Source organism: Juglans regia, chromosome 1, assembly GCF_001411555.2.
Source record: "Juglans regia cultivar Chandler chromosome 1, Walnut 2.0, whole genome shotgun sequence".
Lineage (NCBI taxonomy): Eukaryota > Viridiplantae > Streptophyta > Magnoliopsida > Fagales > Juglandaceae > Juglans > Juglans regia.
In genome coordinates this window covers 12,134,798-12,155,229 of record NC_049901.1, presented here as the reverse complement: position 1 = coordinate 12,155,229, position 20,432 = coordinate 12,134,798, and the positions used below count along the sequence as shown (strand labels likewise).

General features: G+C 34.2%; 1 protein-coding gene across 3 annotated transcripts; it reads right to left on the bottom strand.

The window, feature by feature from the left end:
• Window positions 1-881: 881 nt before the first annotated feature.
• Window positions 882-9,306, bottom strand: LOC108996313 (autophagy-related protein 13b). 3 transcript variants are annotated; one of them, XM_018972139.2, is made up of 4 exons: window positions 9,142-9,306; window positions 7,231-8,651; window positions 6,976-7,157; window positions 882-1,486 (listed from the first exon to the last, which is right to left on the bottom strand). In XM_018972139.2, exons 2-4 carry the CDS (start codon window positions 8,617-8,619, stop codon window positions 1,126-1,128), a joined length of 1,932 nt encoding a protein of 643 aa, XP_018827684.1. In that variant the 5' UTR covers window positions 8,620-8,651; window positions 9,142-9,306; the 3' UTR covers window positions 882-1,125. The 3 variants fall into 3 exon arrangements, with proteins under 3 accessions (XP_018827684.1, XP_018827685.1, XP_018827686.1); XM_018972140.2 differs by having other exon boundaries at window positions 8,906-9,278; XM_018972141.2 differs by having other exon boundaries at window positions 9,137-9,278.
• Between the last annotated feature and the right edge of the window lie 11,126 nt (window positions 9,307-20,432).

Sequence of the window (20,432 nt, the reverse complement as noted above, 5' to 3'; positions counted from 1 at the left end):
GTAAATTTCAAATTAGATGAAGTTCATATAAACCAAATTGGGCAGGGTCTGGCTTATCACAGCCTTAAACCAATTTCACCTAATATGGCTAATACGTACGTCCCTATCTCGAGCGCCTCTCGGGCCCAATATCCTTTGATTAGTGGAAATCCCGGGGCAAGGGAATAGTTGGGTGATCTTATGACGCCCGGCCGATAACTCTAAAGAAAGAGAGGGGGGCTTCCTTGATATTAAGGTGTCAAGGTGGTCGAAGAAGACCGCAAGTGAAGGAAGATATCGCTTCAGGCCTCTATCATATCAAGATCTCACATAGTTTACAATAAGAATTTTACCCAATTATCTAGGTTAACTAGGCCTGATTTGTTTACACATAAACACATTTCATTTCAATCTCATTTCATTTAATCATTACTACTTTTTAAACTTATAATAAAATATAATAAATAATTTACAAAAATAATATTAAAATAATATTTTATTTAACTTTTGACTTTCATTTTATCTGTAACCATATGAGGAAATGAATTTCTAATTACTCATTGATCAAGATCTTCAAGAATTCTTAAAAGTAGTACTCTATCATGCAAACTCTTGCAAGATACATCAGCATTTATTTATTTTAATATGTGATTAAAAAAAAATACCTAACATTTATCCCAATAAATCAAAATTTATCATATTTTAAAATAGAATATTATTGATAGAACAAAATCTCAACTACTTTTTATAAGTTAGATGGGACATTTCTTGATCGACAGTCAGTACAAAGACCTCGCAGATAGATATATTCGAGATCAACCGCAAATGGCCATAGATGCTTCTTGGCAAACAAGTAAAGAAAAACAAATAACTAGAAAGATGTACAACTCATAGGCCTAAAATTTAATGAAATGTAATGGGAAAATTCTGTATATAGAAGTAATTACACCAAACCCTTCCATTTGATAATCAAGTTTATGCATAAAGTTATATATTATTCACATATAAATTACATATGTAAAAGGCGGAATATCAACACTGACAAAAAAGGCGTAATCTGCACACAGGTTTAAGGATTTAATATCTACATGGGTTCAAAATCCAATTGTACCTCAAGGAAAATTTCTGGAGCGGAGTGTAATTATATTACTTGTTGGATTTACAGCCTTGCTTAAGCAACAGGTTATTCATCTCCTCTCTATAACCCTGGAGCTCTTCTAATGCATCTGCTGTAGTCTTCAACGTGACAAGCCCAGAGGACGTGATGCTTGCAGAAGCTGCATGCTGAACCGCTTGATTGTGTTCATCGAGGCTATTGCTCCATATTTCGGGCCCAGCCACTTGCGGCACATTTACTGAACCGGAAGATTCTTGACGGAGAGGTGGGGCTTTCTTCAACATGCGTACAAGTGCACCAACAGCAGCATCTTGGGATTTTCTTATAGGAAACAATCCTCCAGGCTCAAGTGGCTCACTTAGATGTCCTCTCTGATCAAAAGAACCAGGCCTGAGAAAGATGCAACATAAGTCAGTTTTTATTCACTATAGCCCTCAGAAAACCTGTAATAGGCATATTATTATTTACCAAAACTTAAACAACCTAGACGGCAGGGGATATCCTCCTCTATAATAACAAAGAAACTTATATAGATGAATGCTAAAGGATATAAGGTGGTAGATATATCATTCACGGGATATTAAGCATAAACAACATCAAAAACTGCTCATACATAAGATCTCCAACACCATACACATCAAAAACTATTTGCTGCAAAGTGATCTTTATAAACCATGCACTAACTTTCAGGCATCAGTTTTTTCACCAAGACACTTAGGCATCCTTTGGTTACACAGTTAAGATGAGATGAGACATATGTGAACAGTAATTAGATAATTTGTGAATAGTAGTGAAATAATTTTGGTTTTTATGGAGTTTTAGGAAAGGAGAGAGCAAAAGCTAAATAAAAATATTATAAAATTAAAATATTGTTAAAATATTATTTTTGTTTTTGGTATTTGAAAAAGTTGATTTTTTTTGTGTTTTGTTTGAAAGTTTTGAAAAGTTGTAATGATTAGGTAATGACTAGATGGAAAAGTTGAAACTTTAAAATTGAAAAGTGTTTATGTTTGAATAATGTTTGGATGTTGAGATGAGTTAAGACCATTTGTGAAATCAAACGGGGCCTACACTCCAATATTCAAACATCCAAACATATCCATCCAAAAAAAAAACCAGAATAAACACTGAAAAAAAATCCCCTCCATACTTCTAGGGTAAGATTGTTATTACCAAGAGAGAAGCCTCAACAATATATTGGCAAGAAAGATTAAATATATCAAGTACACCTTCAAGCCCAAAAAATTTATATTTTTTATAAGTTCGAGCCCAAAATATTATCTCAAAACAATGGATGAAAGGTTCTAGTTCCACTGATTTTTTTTTTAAGCATGATGTCAACTACACCTTCCCAAGATTCAGGAAATCACCACCCACAGTGGCCAACGCAGAAGGGATAAAAGTGCCTATTACATGTTATGATTTCTGCAAGCAGAGATGTTGTAGCAACAAGACCTGATATATAATATATATATATATATATATATATAGAGAGAGAGAGAGAGAGAGAGAGAGAGAGATGTTTTAGCTACAAAGAGATCCGACAAAAGTAAATCCACAAACTAACTTAGCTTGATGTTGTACGCTAGATTGTAATGCTACTTTTATTATAAGGTAGATCTAACATATCATATGAAGTCATGCCAACTTGTGAGTTTATTTTTGTGGGATCTCTTTGTGGTTATAGCACTTCTCATGTGTCTGTGTGTGTACAATTGGATAGCAACAATCTCTCATATTTCAGTAAATTCATTTACGAAGGACAGCAAAAACTCTTCTTCTCTTAACAACTGATTAAATGAAAAGATTTTAGAAGCTCAGACTTCGTGAATGAATACCCATATTTTCCAATTAAGCCATTGAAAAATGGGCAAGAACTGGGTATTGATAATGTTGCTTTAAAATGCTAGTTTATGGTAACTTGCTAAAAAATAAGAGTTTAGGGTATGCATGCACCTTTTGAGGTACCTCTCAAGGATGGCTTCCAATTAGTCAATCAGCTTGGACATATATAATTTAAAAGAATAATCCAAGAGAAAACTTTTAAGATCATCAAAAAATGCAGCTTTCTCAGGCACGGTACATCCTGTTACAAAGTTTCAAGTATTTATGCAAGTGCTGCCATGAGGCATGACATGATATGTATTGATAATGATAACACCGATATAGATATGGCCTGGAAAACAATTAATAGGCTAAGGATCACCCCCTAATGAGAAAAGTAGTTATGTTTTGTACATCAATCTATATCAGCAATGATCATACAACACTTCAAGGGCCTCAAATTCTGCTTCTTGTGCCCATAAGAAATCACAGAGCCACCGGCATTTATTATTAAAAAAAAAGAAAGGAAAAAAAGAAAAAAGAAACACTTCTACTATGACCTATAAAGCCAACCTACAAATACTTAACAAGTACGCCAACCTATAATTATGATATTTTGCACACACCAGCTAGCTCCAAATGTCATCTTAATGAGGGGTAGGATACCAGAACATTTTTGGCAAAATATTAAACTTATGCGCCAATAGCAAAATACTGATCCTTTCAACTACTAGGCCACTAGGCAGAATATAATCAGGCTCAATCATTATTTTTCCTTCATGCACATTTGCATCATTAGAAAAATACTGATCCTTTTAACTAAGGAGTCGTTTGGATTGAGAAACACTCTCAACTAATCTTATCTCATTTCATCATTACAATTTTCTCAAATTTCCATACAAAATATAATAAACACTTCAACTTTTTCAAATCCTAAAACAATAATAATATTAAAAAATAATATTCTAACAATATTTTATTCAACTTTCATCAAAACATCACATCTCATCTCACTATCCAAACAGCTCCTAAGAAATGCACTTGTGAACTCAACTTTCTCCTCTTAAACACAATCTCAATGCTCTACTTGTCTATGCAATTATGATCCTATATTTGACCTCAACCAATTGCCTCATTTCTTTTCAGGACTTTTCTATGTACTACCCAGCTTCAAAGCTAGCCACCAAAAATTCAACACTAGTCTTTCTTAATGCTAAAACAATACCATTCACAGTATGTTGATCATGACTACATCAATACCATTCATGCACATTTGCCTATGAAATATTTGGGCCTCCCGTTGGAGGCGACTTTTAAGGCTAGAGCTATTTGGGATGGGGTTGTGAAGAAAGTAGAGAAAAGGCTGGCAGGTTGGCAACGGTTATATTTATCGAAAGGGGGTCACTTTAACTAACCTCCCCACCTTTTTTTTTTTTTCTCTTTTTCCTTTGCCTGCAGGGGTGGCGAATAGGATTGAGAAATTATTTCGGGCTTTTTTTTTTTTTTTTGGGGGGGAGGGGGGAGTGGGAGAGGAAACGAAATTCTATCTTGTTAAGTAGAATAAAGTTTGTTCTCTAATTTCGAATGGTGGCTTGGGATTTTCAATAAAGCTTTGTTGGGGAAATGGTTATGGAGGTACTACTTGAAAGGGGATTTGCTATGGAAGGAAATTATAGACTCTAGACACTTGGGGGGGCTAGTGCTCCAATGAAGTGACCCCCAGGGGGGGAGGATGCAGTGGAGGTCCAATGGCAGCAAGAAGTGTACAGTTAGAGCGTATTACAAAAAATTGGCGTTCTCTTCCCTTGGAAGAATATTTGGAGGTCTCGTGTGCCTTCTAACGTAACTTTCTTCCCATGGACTGCTACTCTTGGGAAGATTTTGATCACAGACAACTTGAGGAAGAGGGGGCTCATTGTGATAGATTGGTGTTATTTGTGTAAAAAGCATGGAGAATCAATGGATCACTTATTATTGCATTGTGAGGTGACAAGGGTGTTGTGGGATGAAATCTTTAGAAGAGTTGATGTCAATTGGGTAATGCCATTGAGGGTGGTTGATTTACTGGCTTGTTGGAAGGAGATTCAAGGCTATCCTCAAGTGGCAGCAGTGTGGAAGATGATTCCGTTGTGAATTATGCGGTGTACTTGGTTGGAAATGAATGAGCGGTGCTTTGAAGATAGGGAATGCACAATGGCAGAGTTTCAGAATTTTTTTGTACACACATTATTGCTTTAGTTTTCAGCCATTGTGCTTTATGGAAACAATGCTCATGACTTCCTGTCCTTAATCTATCGATCCTAGAATGTATTTAGGTGTTCTTTTGCATACCTCCTGTATACATGGGCTATGCCTATTTCATTCGTATCAATAAAATTTACCTCTTACTTATCAAAAAAAAAAAAAACATGCCAAGATTACGTCTCTGATATATATAGCATCTAAAACAAGGGACCATTTTTTTCCTTTTTTGGTTCTATGAAAGATTTCTTACTTTAACTTCAACATTTCAACCACATTTTAATATAAGACAATATTTCCTGCAAGCCAAGCACCCTTGATTTGGCAACAAGAGTCAGTTATGGAATAGTCTTTTGGTTAGCGTATCCAGATTAGAAAGCTCGCTGGTTCATCCCTGGAAACAGAAAACCCCCGTTGAAAAAATTCCACTGCCCTTGTACTTTAGAGGAGAATGGTGTTATTGAGTGCAAGCATTGCCATATCACTGAGACAGGTCTTACTCATCAAGAGCTGAGTAAGAAGAAAATCAAAGCCTTTTGTACTTTTTAGTTCCTTGGTTTCCATGTATGATTGGACACAAGCTTTTCGTTAGCCAACCTAAATTCCTTCCAAATCACATATCTCTAACTAGAATGAAATGAAATTTCTAGCAACCAGGCACCCTAAAGGAAGCATTTTTTATATGGACGAACTCTTTGAGAAAGATCCTCACTCTAGACAACTTGAGGAAACATTGAATCATAGTCATGGATTAGTGTTGTATGTGCAAGAAAAGCAGAGAGTCCATTGACCATCTACTACTTCAATGTGAGATTGTCATGACTTTGTGGAATGAAGTCTTTGCTCGGTTGGGACTAGCTTGAGTGATGCCAAGAAGGGTAAGCGATCTCCTCACTTCTTGAAGAGGCATTCGGGGTAACTCTCAAATTGCATCAATATAGAAGATGATCCCAATATGCCTATGGTAGTGCATTTGGAGGGTGAGGGATGAAAGAAACTTTGAAGATCAAGAGCGGTCAATGGATGAATTTAGAAACTTATTTTTTAATACTTTACTCCATTGGTCGATTGTAATTGATTTTCATGGCATGACTTTTCATGAATTCCTTGTATCACTAAACTAGCACACTTAGGCATTGCTCTAGTAGATGTCCCATATACTTGGGCTATTGTGTACTCTTTTGATCAATAAAAACTTGTTTGCCCATCAAGAAAAAAAGAAAGAAAGTTCTAGTGACCTAGTGATGAAGAGAAGCGTGAAGGTCCAATGTCTGATCACTTATCAAATGCCACAGCATTTGTAATGCTTGACCTTCTCCATCATCTACAATAATTGACCGTCTTTCATTTAGTTTAACCTACTTGTCAATCTATTCAAGTCTCGCAAAATAAACATTTTTTTTATTGGCACCAGATGTTTGGAAATAGCGTCCCGACCAATCCAGAAACACAAAATAAACATTCCAAGCATTTCATTAACATTGTAATCATATAGGTAATATTTTCAGCAATTACCATGTGCAAGAAAAAAAAAATGATTGAAAAAGCATACATTTCAAGTGTGCAAATTCTAGAGAGTATAACATAGCAATCAAAACTTACATGTATGTCAGAAACCAGCTTAAGTTAGAACAATTTTGATTAAAAAAATACATATTGCACAAAATGCTCTTGTTTTCTGTTGTCACTTAGGAAATATACCCACACGAGAAACATTATCTAGCAGAAAGCAAGTGGAAAAACTTATGTTAATTATTAGCAAACAACTGCATTCATGCAGAAGTATAACCGACCGATTGAATTTCATAAATTACCTGCTACCAGGATGTGTCATATCGTCATCATCAACATCAAAAGGGCAAGAAAACTCAGAATCATCAAAATCATCTTGGAAAGACCTGCTGGAGCTTCTGGAAAATGAAATCTGTGGTGAGCTGGTAGATGATATCTTCATTCCCAAATATTTTCTGGTCTCGTCTTTCCCAAGAGAAAACAACTGCAACAGGTAAAACGGAATCATAAATAAAAGAACATACTTAGCCTATAACTTAGTGTGATGAAATATCTACCTGCTCAACTGTTGCACTAATCTGATTTGGATCCACATAGTTATCCGTCCTCAAAGTACCAGACCTTGTACTTTTAATGGGAGGAGATGGAGGCAAAAATTGCTTGTTGGACAATGCTGGCGAATTAGCAATCTTAGCAGTAGGTATGTTTACTGGGGCACTTTCAGATCTTAAAAGACCCTTTGACAGATGACTCCCCGGAATACAGATTGGCAGAGATGGGGAAGGGGAGGGGGAAAAGGTAGGAGAGGGATAGTACTCATCAAAACTTGTATTATTCTTATGAGCTACTGATGTTTCAGGTGGATGAGGAGGCAAGCTCGTCGGAGGGAAACGGTGGGAACTTGGGTTAGAAATTGAAGCACATGTTTCTGAATGGGTAGGTGAAGGTGAGAAAAAAACTGAAGGTGGTGAGGAGGCTCTATAGTGGTCATAACTCCAGCTATGCCGCCCTGAGAATGGCAAAGATGACGGAGAGCCATGAGTCCCCAAACCTGCCACAGGTAGTGAAGGAAACCTTTTAAGGGGTTCTGCCAATGGGCTGCCTACATAATCTGGTATAACTTGTGGGGAAATAGGAGTTGATGATTCAGAGCTTATATCCAAGACTGATGAGCGATACGACACCGAAAGGCAAAGCCTACCAGAAGAAGTTTCCACTGGGGTGAACCCAAATCGCTGCATTTCCGCTTCTTCTCTAGGATTAAAGGGTTCGACAAAAGAAGAAACCCGGTGTGTGAGACTAAATGTTCGTATCCGGCCAGACGAATTAAGCTCACGAAAAATCTTATATGCAGGTAGAAGCCTAACAGTCACATACAAAGACCTCAAAAGCAATATCGATTTTTTGTACAATGTATGCAAAGTACTATTGCTGGACCTCCTGCTACCTGAACTATGATTATCCTTCACCTTCTTACTCTCATATCGCAAGACCCATCTCTCTATGATCTTTTCGCTGTGTGCCTCACACCTGAATTCCTCCTGGTCAGAATGCCAGCCAAACGGATAGCCTTCCGATGAAAAATTCCTAATGAGATCCCTTTTAGGCGAAAAACTTATGGGATCCCAATGAAGAGGCCTCTGAACCAAAACCACATCAACCACCATGGGTGCTGGATTGCTCTGGCGCCAGAGATCAAGATTCTCAAGCGCAGCAGGGCATTCCCTTAGAGCCAAATTAAACCACTTATCCCTTGGCCTCACACTCGACGTGGACGATGAGGAGGATGATGGGGATGACATGATTTGCTCGCCCCTGAAACTGCGCGAGGACATGCAAGAGGTTCTAGAATCGAGAATTATGTGGAGGCTTTTGGCAAAGAATTCAGTGACTATTTGTTCCATTTTTGCCGCTTCAGAGTGAGGACTACCATGAGATGGTGCCATGCTCACAGAGTTTACTATAATTGGCAAAAACCCTATTTAAGAAAAAAAAAGACGAAGATAGAACCCTTAAAACCCTCACTGGAGAAAATTAAGAAAATTAACAAACTGCACATGAACTAAAATCAGCACAGCAATTGAAATAGCAAAAAAGAACAGCGGAATCCAAGCTTCAAATCACAAACATCAAGACAGATATAACTGTGCGATGATCGGATAAATACTATATTACAATAGATCTAAAATATTAAAACCGACCAAAATCAAAGACGACCGGTTAGAGACTTACGGTTCAGTAGACTTCGTGTTGCGCAAGTAACACGTATTGGTACTTATGAATATATATAAATATGTATTCCTTTCTACACCTATGTGTTTTTATTTACATCTGAAAAAACAATGTCTTCCGGCAAGAACATAAGAACCCTAAACAGGGGATATGGGTTAGCAGAAGCTCAGGGTAGAGAGTTCTTTATATGAGAGAGAGGAGAGAGGGAGAGAGGGGGAGAGAGGCACACGCCTTACCGTCCGGGAGGAGGGTTCGGGGGAAGAGAGTGTCTGCAGTAGGTCCAGTTTATTTGTGTAATAACCAATAATTTCCTTTCAGATTATAGTTGGTAAGATATGGAATAATGGAGGAGGAGGAATGCTTGGGAGCAGCCGGAGCCGCACCACACTGTGAAGAATTTTATTTTAATTTTTTAATTTTTTATTTTTTACTCTAATATGTTGAGTGTGTTGAACTCTACAAACAGTAAAATACAATTTAGATTTTTTCAATGGAGGAGTAGGCTGGCCCTTATCTGCTTTTTATTTTACAAAATTCAGTGAGGATTTTCTTCTATATATTTGGGTGGGGTCCACGGGTGTCAGGAACTCTGGGACCATTCGGATCGGGCCACCTCAGCACCATTGACGCGTGGACTGAGATTGAGGGATGTGGGATTAGACAATTAATTAATTAGAGTTTTATATAATAAATCAAAGTACGTAGTTAATTAAAAATAACACTGCCCCTTTTCCATGGAATCTTTCCACCCTACCCAAGTAACCGTTACTCAATCAACTAATTGCCTTAAGATAACTCCTCAAAAACAAAAAAAAATTGCCTTAAGATAAGGTAAGGCTTGAATTGGGCTGGGCTAAGTTACCTTTTAATATAATTATAAGAAAAATTTTATTTATCATTTCCGTATCATATATCATACATATTTTTTTTTTTTTATCTATATGGTGGATAGATAATGAGTAGAAGAATTCAATTCGTTTAAAAGAAATAAAACAAAATAAAAATATATGTAATATATGGTGTGTGGAATGATGAGCATTAAAGCTCTAATTATAATTGCTAAGTTCTTATCCGACTCCTTCTTATTTACTGTTATCACTTATAATCTTTCATATGTGTTTCACCTATTTAGGAAGAAGTTTAGACAGATTTTTTTATTAAGTACTTGAATAATTTTGAAAGTCACTCATTTTAGAATAAATTGGATCTAATTGGTAAATTAGTTTCCAGCCTCATATTAGAGATTACAATTTTTTTTTTTTTTTTAACTTATCTCTGTTAGTTAAAGAGAGGAGGGAAGTCCTTCCAAAATCATTGTTGTCCAAAATAGTGATGGGCCAGTTTCTTTCGGTATTTGAATCCTTGAACCCGGAGTTGGGTCACGATTGGCGGATCCAAAGTAAGGGTTATAAAAATCATCTTTCTCTGAGGCCTGATTTATTTTCAAGAGTAAAATTTAAAATTTAAAAAATTTAAAAATCTCACATTCCATCGTTATAATTTTTTTAAAATTTTTATATAAAATAAAATAAACAATTTAACTTTTTCAAATCTCAAAACAAAAGTAATATTAAAAAATATATTTTAACAATATTTTATTCAACTTTTTAATTTTAATATCAATTCATCTCATCTCATCTCTAAAAACAAACGAGACCTAAATTTGTTTTCTCAATTTTATTTATCTTTCTAAAACTTCCAGCATTCCACTCCCTATTATTTCTTTATTTTATTAAAATATTCTTTTTCTATTATTTATTTATTATTATTTTTCTCATATTCGTTTATATTCTTTCTTTATATCCTATTAAAATATAAGTTTAGAATAAAAATATAACAAAAAAAAAAAGATTTAGGATTTCTACAATTACTTTCCAAATTTGAGAAGTAACTGTAGTAATCCTAAAATCAAATCTTATTTTAAGGAATGGGATGTAGCTCTGATTTTTTTCACTTTTCATGTATTTTCCCTAAAATTTGGCTAATAATTGGTTATAGGGAATGGGTTGCTGGTGCTCCAAGTGTTACTTTTTGTAAATGTAAAAGTAGCTAGCTAGGATTAGCTGACTATGACGATAGAGATTTGTTTAAGTTGTTACATTGTTAAGTTGGATGAATGTAAATATTTTTTTTCTTTATCTATGAACATTTAATTTAAATTAAGTAGTTATTAGATAATGTGTCGATAAGTCAAGAGAGTGTGATCTAATTTTCGAAAAGTTAGAAGTTATCCAATAACGGAACAATTATCTGCTGAGAAGACTTAGCATTAAGTGTCAACAGAAACGTCAGCAGACTCGTTCCCAGTAGAGTCCTACCGTCAACAGATTCCTATTGTGCCTCAAATTCCTAATAGACTCAATCCGTCAGTAGAGTCCTACTACAGATCAAATACGGGGCAAATTATTTAAGTGAAGATTTTGGCTGAGAGAAGTGATCTTTTTTATCAGTTATTTCTCAGAGCTTGGAGATTTGAGAGAGATCCAAGTGCTTGAGTGTGAGATCATTCTTGCAAAGGATTTTCTACTATTTTTTCCTTTCTCTCTTTGAGTGTATGCATACTTCGGGTCGGAGTTGACGTGACTGAGTTCATTCACTAGAGTTTCAAGAGGGAAGTCAATAGGTTGAAAATTGCCGGAGGTTCTGGCTGCTATTGCGGTGGAAGATAAACGGATCGTTTGTCTAGGCAAGTAAGAGAGTCTAATTACAAAGGTTTTGTAATTGAGAAATTACTTATAATTGATTTTCAACTAATAAAATTGATTTTTTTTTGTTTAGCTGCCCAAAGGGTTTTACCTTTGAAGAGTTCTTCAAAGAGTTTTCCTTCATAACCAAAATTGATATTACACACTTCTATTATTTTATGTATTTGATTATTTATCAAATTATCACGTAACGAATGACTAATCAATTTGTTGATTGAGTTGGTGAAGCGTGAAATCAAAATACAGGGATACTTGAGTAATTTCAATTGGCATCAGAGCATAGTTCACTCATTCGAGTGTGATATGTTCTCTTGTTGACCATGTCATCATTATAAGCTCCACCACACTTTGATGGCGAAAATTATGCATACTAGAAAGTTTGGATGAAGTCTTTTCTCAAATCATTGGAGGAGCGAGTTTGGAATGCAGTTGAGCAAGGATGGACTAAGCCCGAGGCTGCTATTAATGCATGGACAAGAGATGAGGTTAACAACTATAATTGGAATAGCAAGACACTTAATGCTATCTTTATGACAGTTTCTCCTGAAGAATTCAAGAGAATTTCCATATGTGAGGTGGTCAAAGAAGCTTAGGATATCTTGGAAGTCACACATGAGGAAACCAAAATATTAAAAATTCTAAATTGCACTTACTAATCTCAAAGTTTGAGAAAATTAGAATGCTGGAAGATGAAAATTTTAATGATTTTTATGCAAAACTTAACGATATTGTGAATTCTAGGTTTAATCTAGGAGAGAAGGTGGAAGATTCAAGAGTTGTGAGGACGATCCTAAGATCTCTACCCAAAAGATTTTGCCCAAAGGTGACTGTTGTAAAGGAAAGCAAGGGCTTAGATGCAATCAAGGTTGAAGAACTAGAAGTTCTCTACAAACCTATGAATCTTCACTTCCTCAAATGAAAAAGGGTAAGTCTATTGCATTGAAAACTATAAAAGAAGATCGTGAAGATTTTTCTGATGAGGAAAATCTAAATGATGAGGACATAGCACTTATTGCTAGAAAATTCAAGAAATTCATATTTCACAGGAGAACAAATGGAAAGCAAAAGAGAGGTAAGGAATTTCCAACTAAAAAGAGTGATTCTGAGAAATGAAACAAAGATAAATCTGAGCAAAAAGATAAAGTTAAGTCCCATAAATGCTCAGGTTATGGTCACATAAGAATTGAGTGTCTAAACTTTAAAAGAACCAAAGGAAAAGCTCTTAACGTTCCAATTCTGAAAATTTCAGTTCATCATTTGAGGATGAAACTTCATTTATAGTCATTTCTGCTATTGTTAGTGAATATTATGATGTTAATCTAACCAAATTTGAAAGTGATGATGATGATAGTGATTCGGATGTTGCTCTAGTTGTGGCTAATCATGAGCTAAGTTTACAATAAACTTACAATGATCTATGTAAGGAAGTAGTCAAATTGAAGAAATTAAATAAGAAGCTGTATAAAAAGCTCATAGCTGTGGAAAATGAGAAGAGTAACTTGTCTGAGGCATTAAAGATATCTGATTTTGAAATATCAAGGTTACATACTCAACGATGAGTACTTAAGAAGGAATTGAAAAAGATTCAAGAATGCAAAGAAAAAAATACAACTCAAAAACTTGACGAGATGTTGAGTTTTCAAAAATCTAGTTGTGATCGCACGTGTTTGGGGTACATGACTTCCCAAGGTATGGAACTTAAAGTCTCATCATCCACTGCCACTTCATCAAAATCCATCATTTTTGTTAAAGGAAGTCAAGATGAGGAAGCTCCAAAGAAGGTCGTGTCTAAAACTCATGTTCCAAGAGCCTCACACAATAAATCAATGACAAAGAAACTCAACCAAGGTAAGTCCGAAGATAAGTTTACTCATACTTATCATTTTTGTTGTATGCTTGGTCATTTAAGACCATACTACTTTAATTTTTAAAAAAAAAAAGTGCAAGAAAATGAAGAAAAAAAATTACAATAAAATAGAGGAATTTAGAAAACAAGATTGATAACTTGAGTCATCAAATAATTACTATAAGTCGTAAACTTGGTGAGCTAGCAGATTTTTATCTTCCCAATAAAAGAAACAAGTGTCAAGAGATGCGGACAAGACAAAACTCAAAACCAAATGGGTGATTAAGGAGGATGTCATGTGTCTTGTGGCACATACAACACTCAAGATGATGGAAAAATGCTTGTGGTACTTGGACAATGCTTGCTCAAGACAAAGGTCTATTCAAGAAGATCGAGTTCACGAGTAGAGGAACCGTGACTTTTGGTGATGGAAGCAAGGCCATAGTTGAAGGAAATGAGAGTATAGAAATTCCTGGACTACCTACTCTCCATAATGTTTTATTTGTTAATGGCATCAAGACAAATTTGTTTAGCATTAGTCAATTTTGTAATGACAATCTTTCTGTGCAGTTTTCAAATGATGAATGTAATGTCTATAATCAGTTTGGAGAATGGGCCTTGAAGGGCACTAGAACGTTGGACAATTGCTATGGAGTCTCTTCAACATCAAATATATGTTGTCATAGAGTTCTATTGGATGAAGCCAAGCTTTGGCATCAACGTCTTGGTTACATCAACCTAAGAGATCTATAAAAAGTATCCAAAAGAGAAGATGTAGCTGGGCTACCAAAGTCTCTAAAAGTTAAAAAGATGGTGCGTGGAACATGTCAAGAAGGAAAGCAAACAGGATCTCATCATAAGAAGATTCCTGACATACTCACCTCTTGACCTCTTGAGCTACTCCACATGGACTTGATAGGCCCAACGCAAACCAAGAGCCTTGGTGGGAAGAAATATATAATGGTCATTGTGGATGATTTCTCAATATTTACTTGGACCATAATATTAAGAGAAAAATCTGAAACTTTTGACCTTGCCAAGAAGCTATTCAAGAGAGTACAAATAGAGAATGACCTTTCCATCTCTAAAACTCGTAGTGATCATGGTAAGGAATTTGAAAATTCGAATTTCTCTTCTTTTTGTGATGAACAAGTATACAACAAGATTTTTTTGCTCCAATTACACCTCAACAAAATGGAATAGTAGAAAGAAAAAATAGAGCGATTCAAGAGATGGCTCGGACCATGTTGAGCAGCAAAAATATGTCTTTATACTTTTTCGGGAAAAGCTGTCAACTAAGCAGGTCATATCCTAAACCAAATGGTCTTTAGCCCAGGTACAAGACACATCCCATATAAGTTGTGGAAGAACAAAAAGCCCACTGTCAAGCATTTTAGAGTCTTCGGGGAGTAGATGCTACATCTTGCACGATCGAGAAAATTCACATAAATTTGACAATAAGAGTAAATACAACAAGAGCAGAAAATTCACATAAATGTACGGCGGCAAAGCATATATATATATATATATATATATCTTATATATAGTAAATGTCAATAAGCAAGCAGGTGTCGTCTAAGGGCAGGTTTGGAGAGTGAGATGAGAATTTTGTGTTTTATTTTGAAGTTTAAAATATTATGTTTTAATATTATTATTATTTTGGGATTTGAAAAATGTGTATTGAGATTTGAAAAAGTTGAATTGTTTATTATATTTTGTATGTGGATTTAAAAAATGTGTAATGATGAGATGAGATGATATGAGAATTTTGTGTTTTGTTTTTGTTACCAAACTTGCCCTAACTCTTTTTTGCCAATTTTGTCCTTCATTTTATATTTTTTTTCCCGTTTCTATCCCTTAGTTCTAACATTTATACCGATTTTGTCTATGCTTTTATATTTGTTTTCACATTCTATCCTTTATTTATGTTATCTTCTTACGCATTTTTACAATTTTACCCTTCTTTTTCTTGTTTTGCCGTCTCTTTCTTTCGTTTCCATTTTATCCCTGTTGTTGAAATTAAATTCTCATTGATTTTGACTTTTTTTTTTTACTGCTTCCACCAAATGTGTATATCTGTAAAATCAATTGTGTTACAAAAATACCCCTTGTTGTTTCAGTTAATTGCAAGTGTTTTTCCCTGTTCCTATTTCTTGCCGACAGGCTTTACTGACCTTTTCATTTTAAAGATTATCTCATTTCTTTTGTGTTTTAATTCATCTTTGCGATCACAATTTCCGTCTCTTTCAATTTACACTATTGTAGATTTGTGCAAAAGTTCAGAAGCTCAAGTTTTTGAAATCTGTTTCTTCGTTGCTCAATTTAGAAATCACCTTGGTATGTTTTCATTTGCTTTTGTTCTCAGTGAAATATGATTTCTTCTATGCTTTCATCAAATAGCTCGTACGAATATGCATGTCAAGAAAGTTATAAATTCCAGGTAGTAAAAACAAAAATACTTAAATCCAAAAGATATTTACGTAAGTTCATAATAGAATAGACATATGCATGAGAAAGAAGTAGAAATTACAGGTAAGGAAAAAAAATTAAGCCTAATCAGATTAGTCACCAAGAACTTCTAATTTTCATATTTTTGGACCCAATATTTACATGTAAAATATAAATAGATATTTATTATTTTTTAGTTAAATATGAATTTCTCAATGCTTTCATGAAATAGCTCATAGGCATATGCATGTTAAAAAAATAGAAATTACAGCTAGAAAAGAAAATTACACCTAAATCGAGTTGATAAAAAATTTGCACTTTGATACTTTCAGATCTAATACTTATATTTAAAAGATATTTACATAAGTTCGTAACAGAATAGACATAATGACAAAAAAAAGTAAAAATTATAGATAAGAAATAAAAATTAAGTCTAAACAGATTAGTTATCAAGACTAGAAGCTGTAGATCTGTTGAACTTTAGACAAATAAAGAAGAAAGTTTTGCCCATATACAGTGACACCCAACGGATCCCATCTTTCTGTTGTTTGTTTGAGGACCAAAAACATGGAGCTTAAAGAAAGAGCTTTCAAGAGAACTAGAGAGAGAGAGAGAGAGAAAAAAAAAAAGGAAAAAAATAAAAATATCATGCGATTAAGAGGAAGGGGAAATGTACATGTGTGCCGTGGTGGTGTGGATGTGAGAGGGAGAGAGGAAGAGAGAGGATGGAGAAATCAGGAAATCATGAGAATGAAAAAGCCAATATAATGTGCTTCTTTGGGGCAGGGGGGGGTGGGGTGAGAGAGAGAGAGATGAGGTGAGAGAGAGAGAGAGAGATGAGGGAAATAAAAGTGTCGGTATCGAGAGAAGAAGAAATAGAGGAGAGGTAGGGTTATTTTTTCCTATTTGAAATCTTATGAAAAATATTTATAAATAAATCATCTAAAAATGATAATAAATTAATATAAAATTAGTAAAAAAGATTTAGGAATATGAATTTTATTGTTATAAATCTTTTAATTCTAGTTAGAAAAATCAGAGAAATTTTTTTACAAATATCTTTTAATCTTGTACACTATTTTATTTGCTCCAATTTTAAATCTTTTAAATATTGAATTAAATTTTTACTTTATAGTATCAAATATCTACCGTTAGCGATATATTTTGATCTATTTTTATTAATGTATTACAATTGCTTCAAATTGTTTTCCTCCTTATAAAAAATATTAGTTTATATTATAATTATATGAGCCAATTACTTTAGTGTCTATAATATTTTTCGCAAATTTAAATCTGGAATATTTTTTTCTTATCTAATAAATATACAATACATGCAATCGACTATACTTTAATAGTTATTAAAATTAACTATAATAATTTTATCAATATAATTATAAATTTTAACAAAATAAAAAACATATTTTATTAATAATTGAAATAAATGGACACCTTTATTAAATCAATTAATGTGTTTAATATAATGTGATTTAATATAATTTATTAATATTTGATGTTATTATTATTAGTAGTAATAGTTGAATTTTTTTTCATACCTAAATAAGATTGTACAGGGTTGAGGTGGTAGGAGCTATACTGAGTATTTCGTATAAATTTGGAGGAATCTATTGTAATTTTTAATATATTAATATGGTATTGTTTAAGAAATATAATTACAGAATTTTTATGTTCTGTTTTGTTATGTATTTTTTATAACAGATTTGGTGCTTCGATCTGTGCTTGCTTCAGTGCTCTCCATCCCGCTCATTGTTGGCTTCTTCTACTTTAACTGATCTTATATTTGTGCTCTACCTTCTGTTACGTTCATTTCCCCTTAGTAAATGCTTATTGTATTTAATTTGTAACAAATATATAAACGTTTAATTCTCGATTATAACTATTCGTTATTTATTATATGAAAATTTGGATTCTTATTGCTAAACAATTTAATTTATATTAGATGTTTTAATATAATTTAATTTTTTTTTTAAATAGATGTTACTTTCTTATGCTTTAGATATAAATAGTTATAACATTGTTTGTGTTTTATATTTCCATATATATGCATGTATGTCTATGTGTTTGATACATTGTTATTTATTTTTTAGATTAGCCTATCAAATTGATGCAAAATTGCTAATTTCTCATAACAAGTTCCCACTGGTAAGATGATATTATTAAAAAGAAATACATTTAAATATCACAAATGTCGTATTTATGATTTCTTATCTTAATTTCTTTACAAATAAACTAGAAAAATCTAGAAGAAACGTCATAAAAAGAACTTGGTATATATGCTGCTCAATCGGAGGAAAAAAAAAGTAAGAACTTCGTCGAAAAAGAAGAGAAATATATATATGCCGAGTTGAGAAGATCTGAAAATAACAAAAACCAACAAAAATCACAATCTGATCATTGTTTTTCTTATACTTCAAATGACAACGAAGCTATATCTATAAGAGAAATTAGATTTTCTTCAAATACTAACATTTCATAAAGTTGATTCCACAACGACACATCTACTTTAGCAACAATGACAACTGCTACTTTTAACTACATCATCGGAATTTCAACACTTCCCAATCATTTTAGACGAATATTAGAAACTGTAGCTTCTGAGACATATTGCTTACCATTAGTTCCTTCATGTCAGTTGTTATATTATAGTTATAAATATTTTACAGATCGTGTATATAATATATATTATAAACAGGAAAAAATTTCTAAAACTATATATAGATAAAATTGACTGTTTATAGTTAAAAATTTGAAACATAACAAAAATGATCAATTGCCCTTACTAGTGTGTGTGTGTGTGGTGTGTGTGTGTGTATATATATATATATTTGGTATAAGAACCAAATTACAGGACTCGGCATAATGTTTTAATGAATACGGTCGGTCCATTAGGATTATAAGGTGCTAGCTGCCATCAATCAAATATTGAAGATGGAAGATAGATATATAGTTGCCTAAGGTGCTACATGTACGATCGAATAATATCATGGCTTCCTAATAAATCCTCCTTTTGGTGCGATGAACAATAATTAAGAAGTGCAGGCCCCAAAGGCCACTGAACCCAAGATAATAAAACAAACAATATCTACCCCTCAAAAAAAAAAAAAAAAGGCTATATATAATAGTAATTTCCCACTAATTTGTCAACTCATTCTTGGAAATTAATTACTTGCAAGGGAAGGGTACGTGCTGTCCAAGAGTTTAATATACACCGCGTGATTAATACACCGCGTGATGCTTGTTGATGTCGTGTTTCGCAAGCCTGGGCAACTTCATGTCGTCGGTATTCGAGTGATCACCTGCACAATAACTAAAGGGGGGACCTCGGGATCCGTTAATCCTTCAATGCTTAAATCAGTAATGGAGAAGGAGATGATAAACATAAATGAAGATGAGAGTATAAGGTGATAGTGATTGATTGACTAATTACCTTGTTCGTTGCTAGTAGTGTCTTATTTATAGTTGTCGACCACATCCCCACCATAATAGGGTGTTGCATAGTAAGGGATAATATGCTTGTATTGTTTGTTCACCGAGCTGCTCCTGGGTCATCACCTTGCCGAGTTGTGAAGGGCTCAAGCTTGATGTTCATTGCTCGGGCTTTGGGACGCATTGAATGTAGCGTGCTTTCTGTACTAGGCCGCATTGAATGCAACATGCTTTCTGTACTGGACCGCATTGAATGCGGCATGCTTTCTATCCCAGGTCCTTTCTATCTTATTGACACTCCCGCTTGGTGGTTGTTTGCTATGTTCATTCCTTCTCAAGCCTTGCCTACGTCTTCTGTCTCGTCGGCATGACCCGACTCGGATCTCATGCTCGAGCCTTGATCCAGGTGTTACTTGTTTGACCCAGACGATGTGATATGACTAGGCGTTGCCTCTGGCCCAATCCATATATCTGGGTTGTGACCTGAGTCCATTCTTTAGCCTAATATAAAGGATTTTCTTCTTTCACAATGTTGATCTGTTGTCGAGGTCGTCTACGCTTAAGCTGAGGGTATGAGGCACAAATTAAAATTTAAACCATTCAGTATCAACTATCATTAATATTATATTTAAGGTCTACAATACCACTCTCTACTCGATCATGTCATTCTAAACACATACTTGCATGATGCGATGTCAAATATATCAAGGATTTGAGTATACTTCTCCTATCATGCATGCCCTAAAATACATGGTTCGACAAGTTGTATTAGAGCCATGCAATAACTACGTACGGATTCAAGTTGATGGAAAGTCATCTTGTGAGGCAAATTTTTGCTGGAGTAAGTTCTCAATACTATTAATCCAGCAGCTTGTAATCGTTCTATAAAGAAGTACGTACAATGTCAAACGATATAAGATATTTGAATGTGTCGCCCTAAACAATAATGATTTTAAGTAGATTGAAAACACAAAATCAAACATATATACACCTTTCATTGATAAAATATCAGGACATGCTCCAAAAGTTAGCAAGCTAGGAAGTATATATGTGATTATAGTGGAAAAGGTCTCTCCCTGAATTA

Excerpts from the sequence above, each read along its gene's own strand:
- LOC108996313 (XM_018972139.2), bottom strand. The coding sequence starts at position 8,619 with ATGGCACCATCTCATGGTAGTCCTCACTCTGAAGCGGCAAAAATGGAA. Across the intron at positions 7,158-7,230 it reads TTAGTGCAACAGTTGAGCAG|TTGTTTTCTCTTGGGAAAGA; the intron begins GTAGATATTTCA and ends TACCTGTTGCAG. Across the intron at positions 1,487-6,975 it reads ATGACACATCCTGGTAGCAG|GCCTGGTTCTTTTGATCAGA; the intron begins GTAATTTATGAA and ends CATCTTTCTCAG.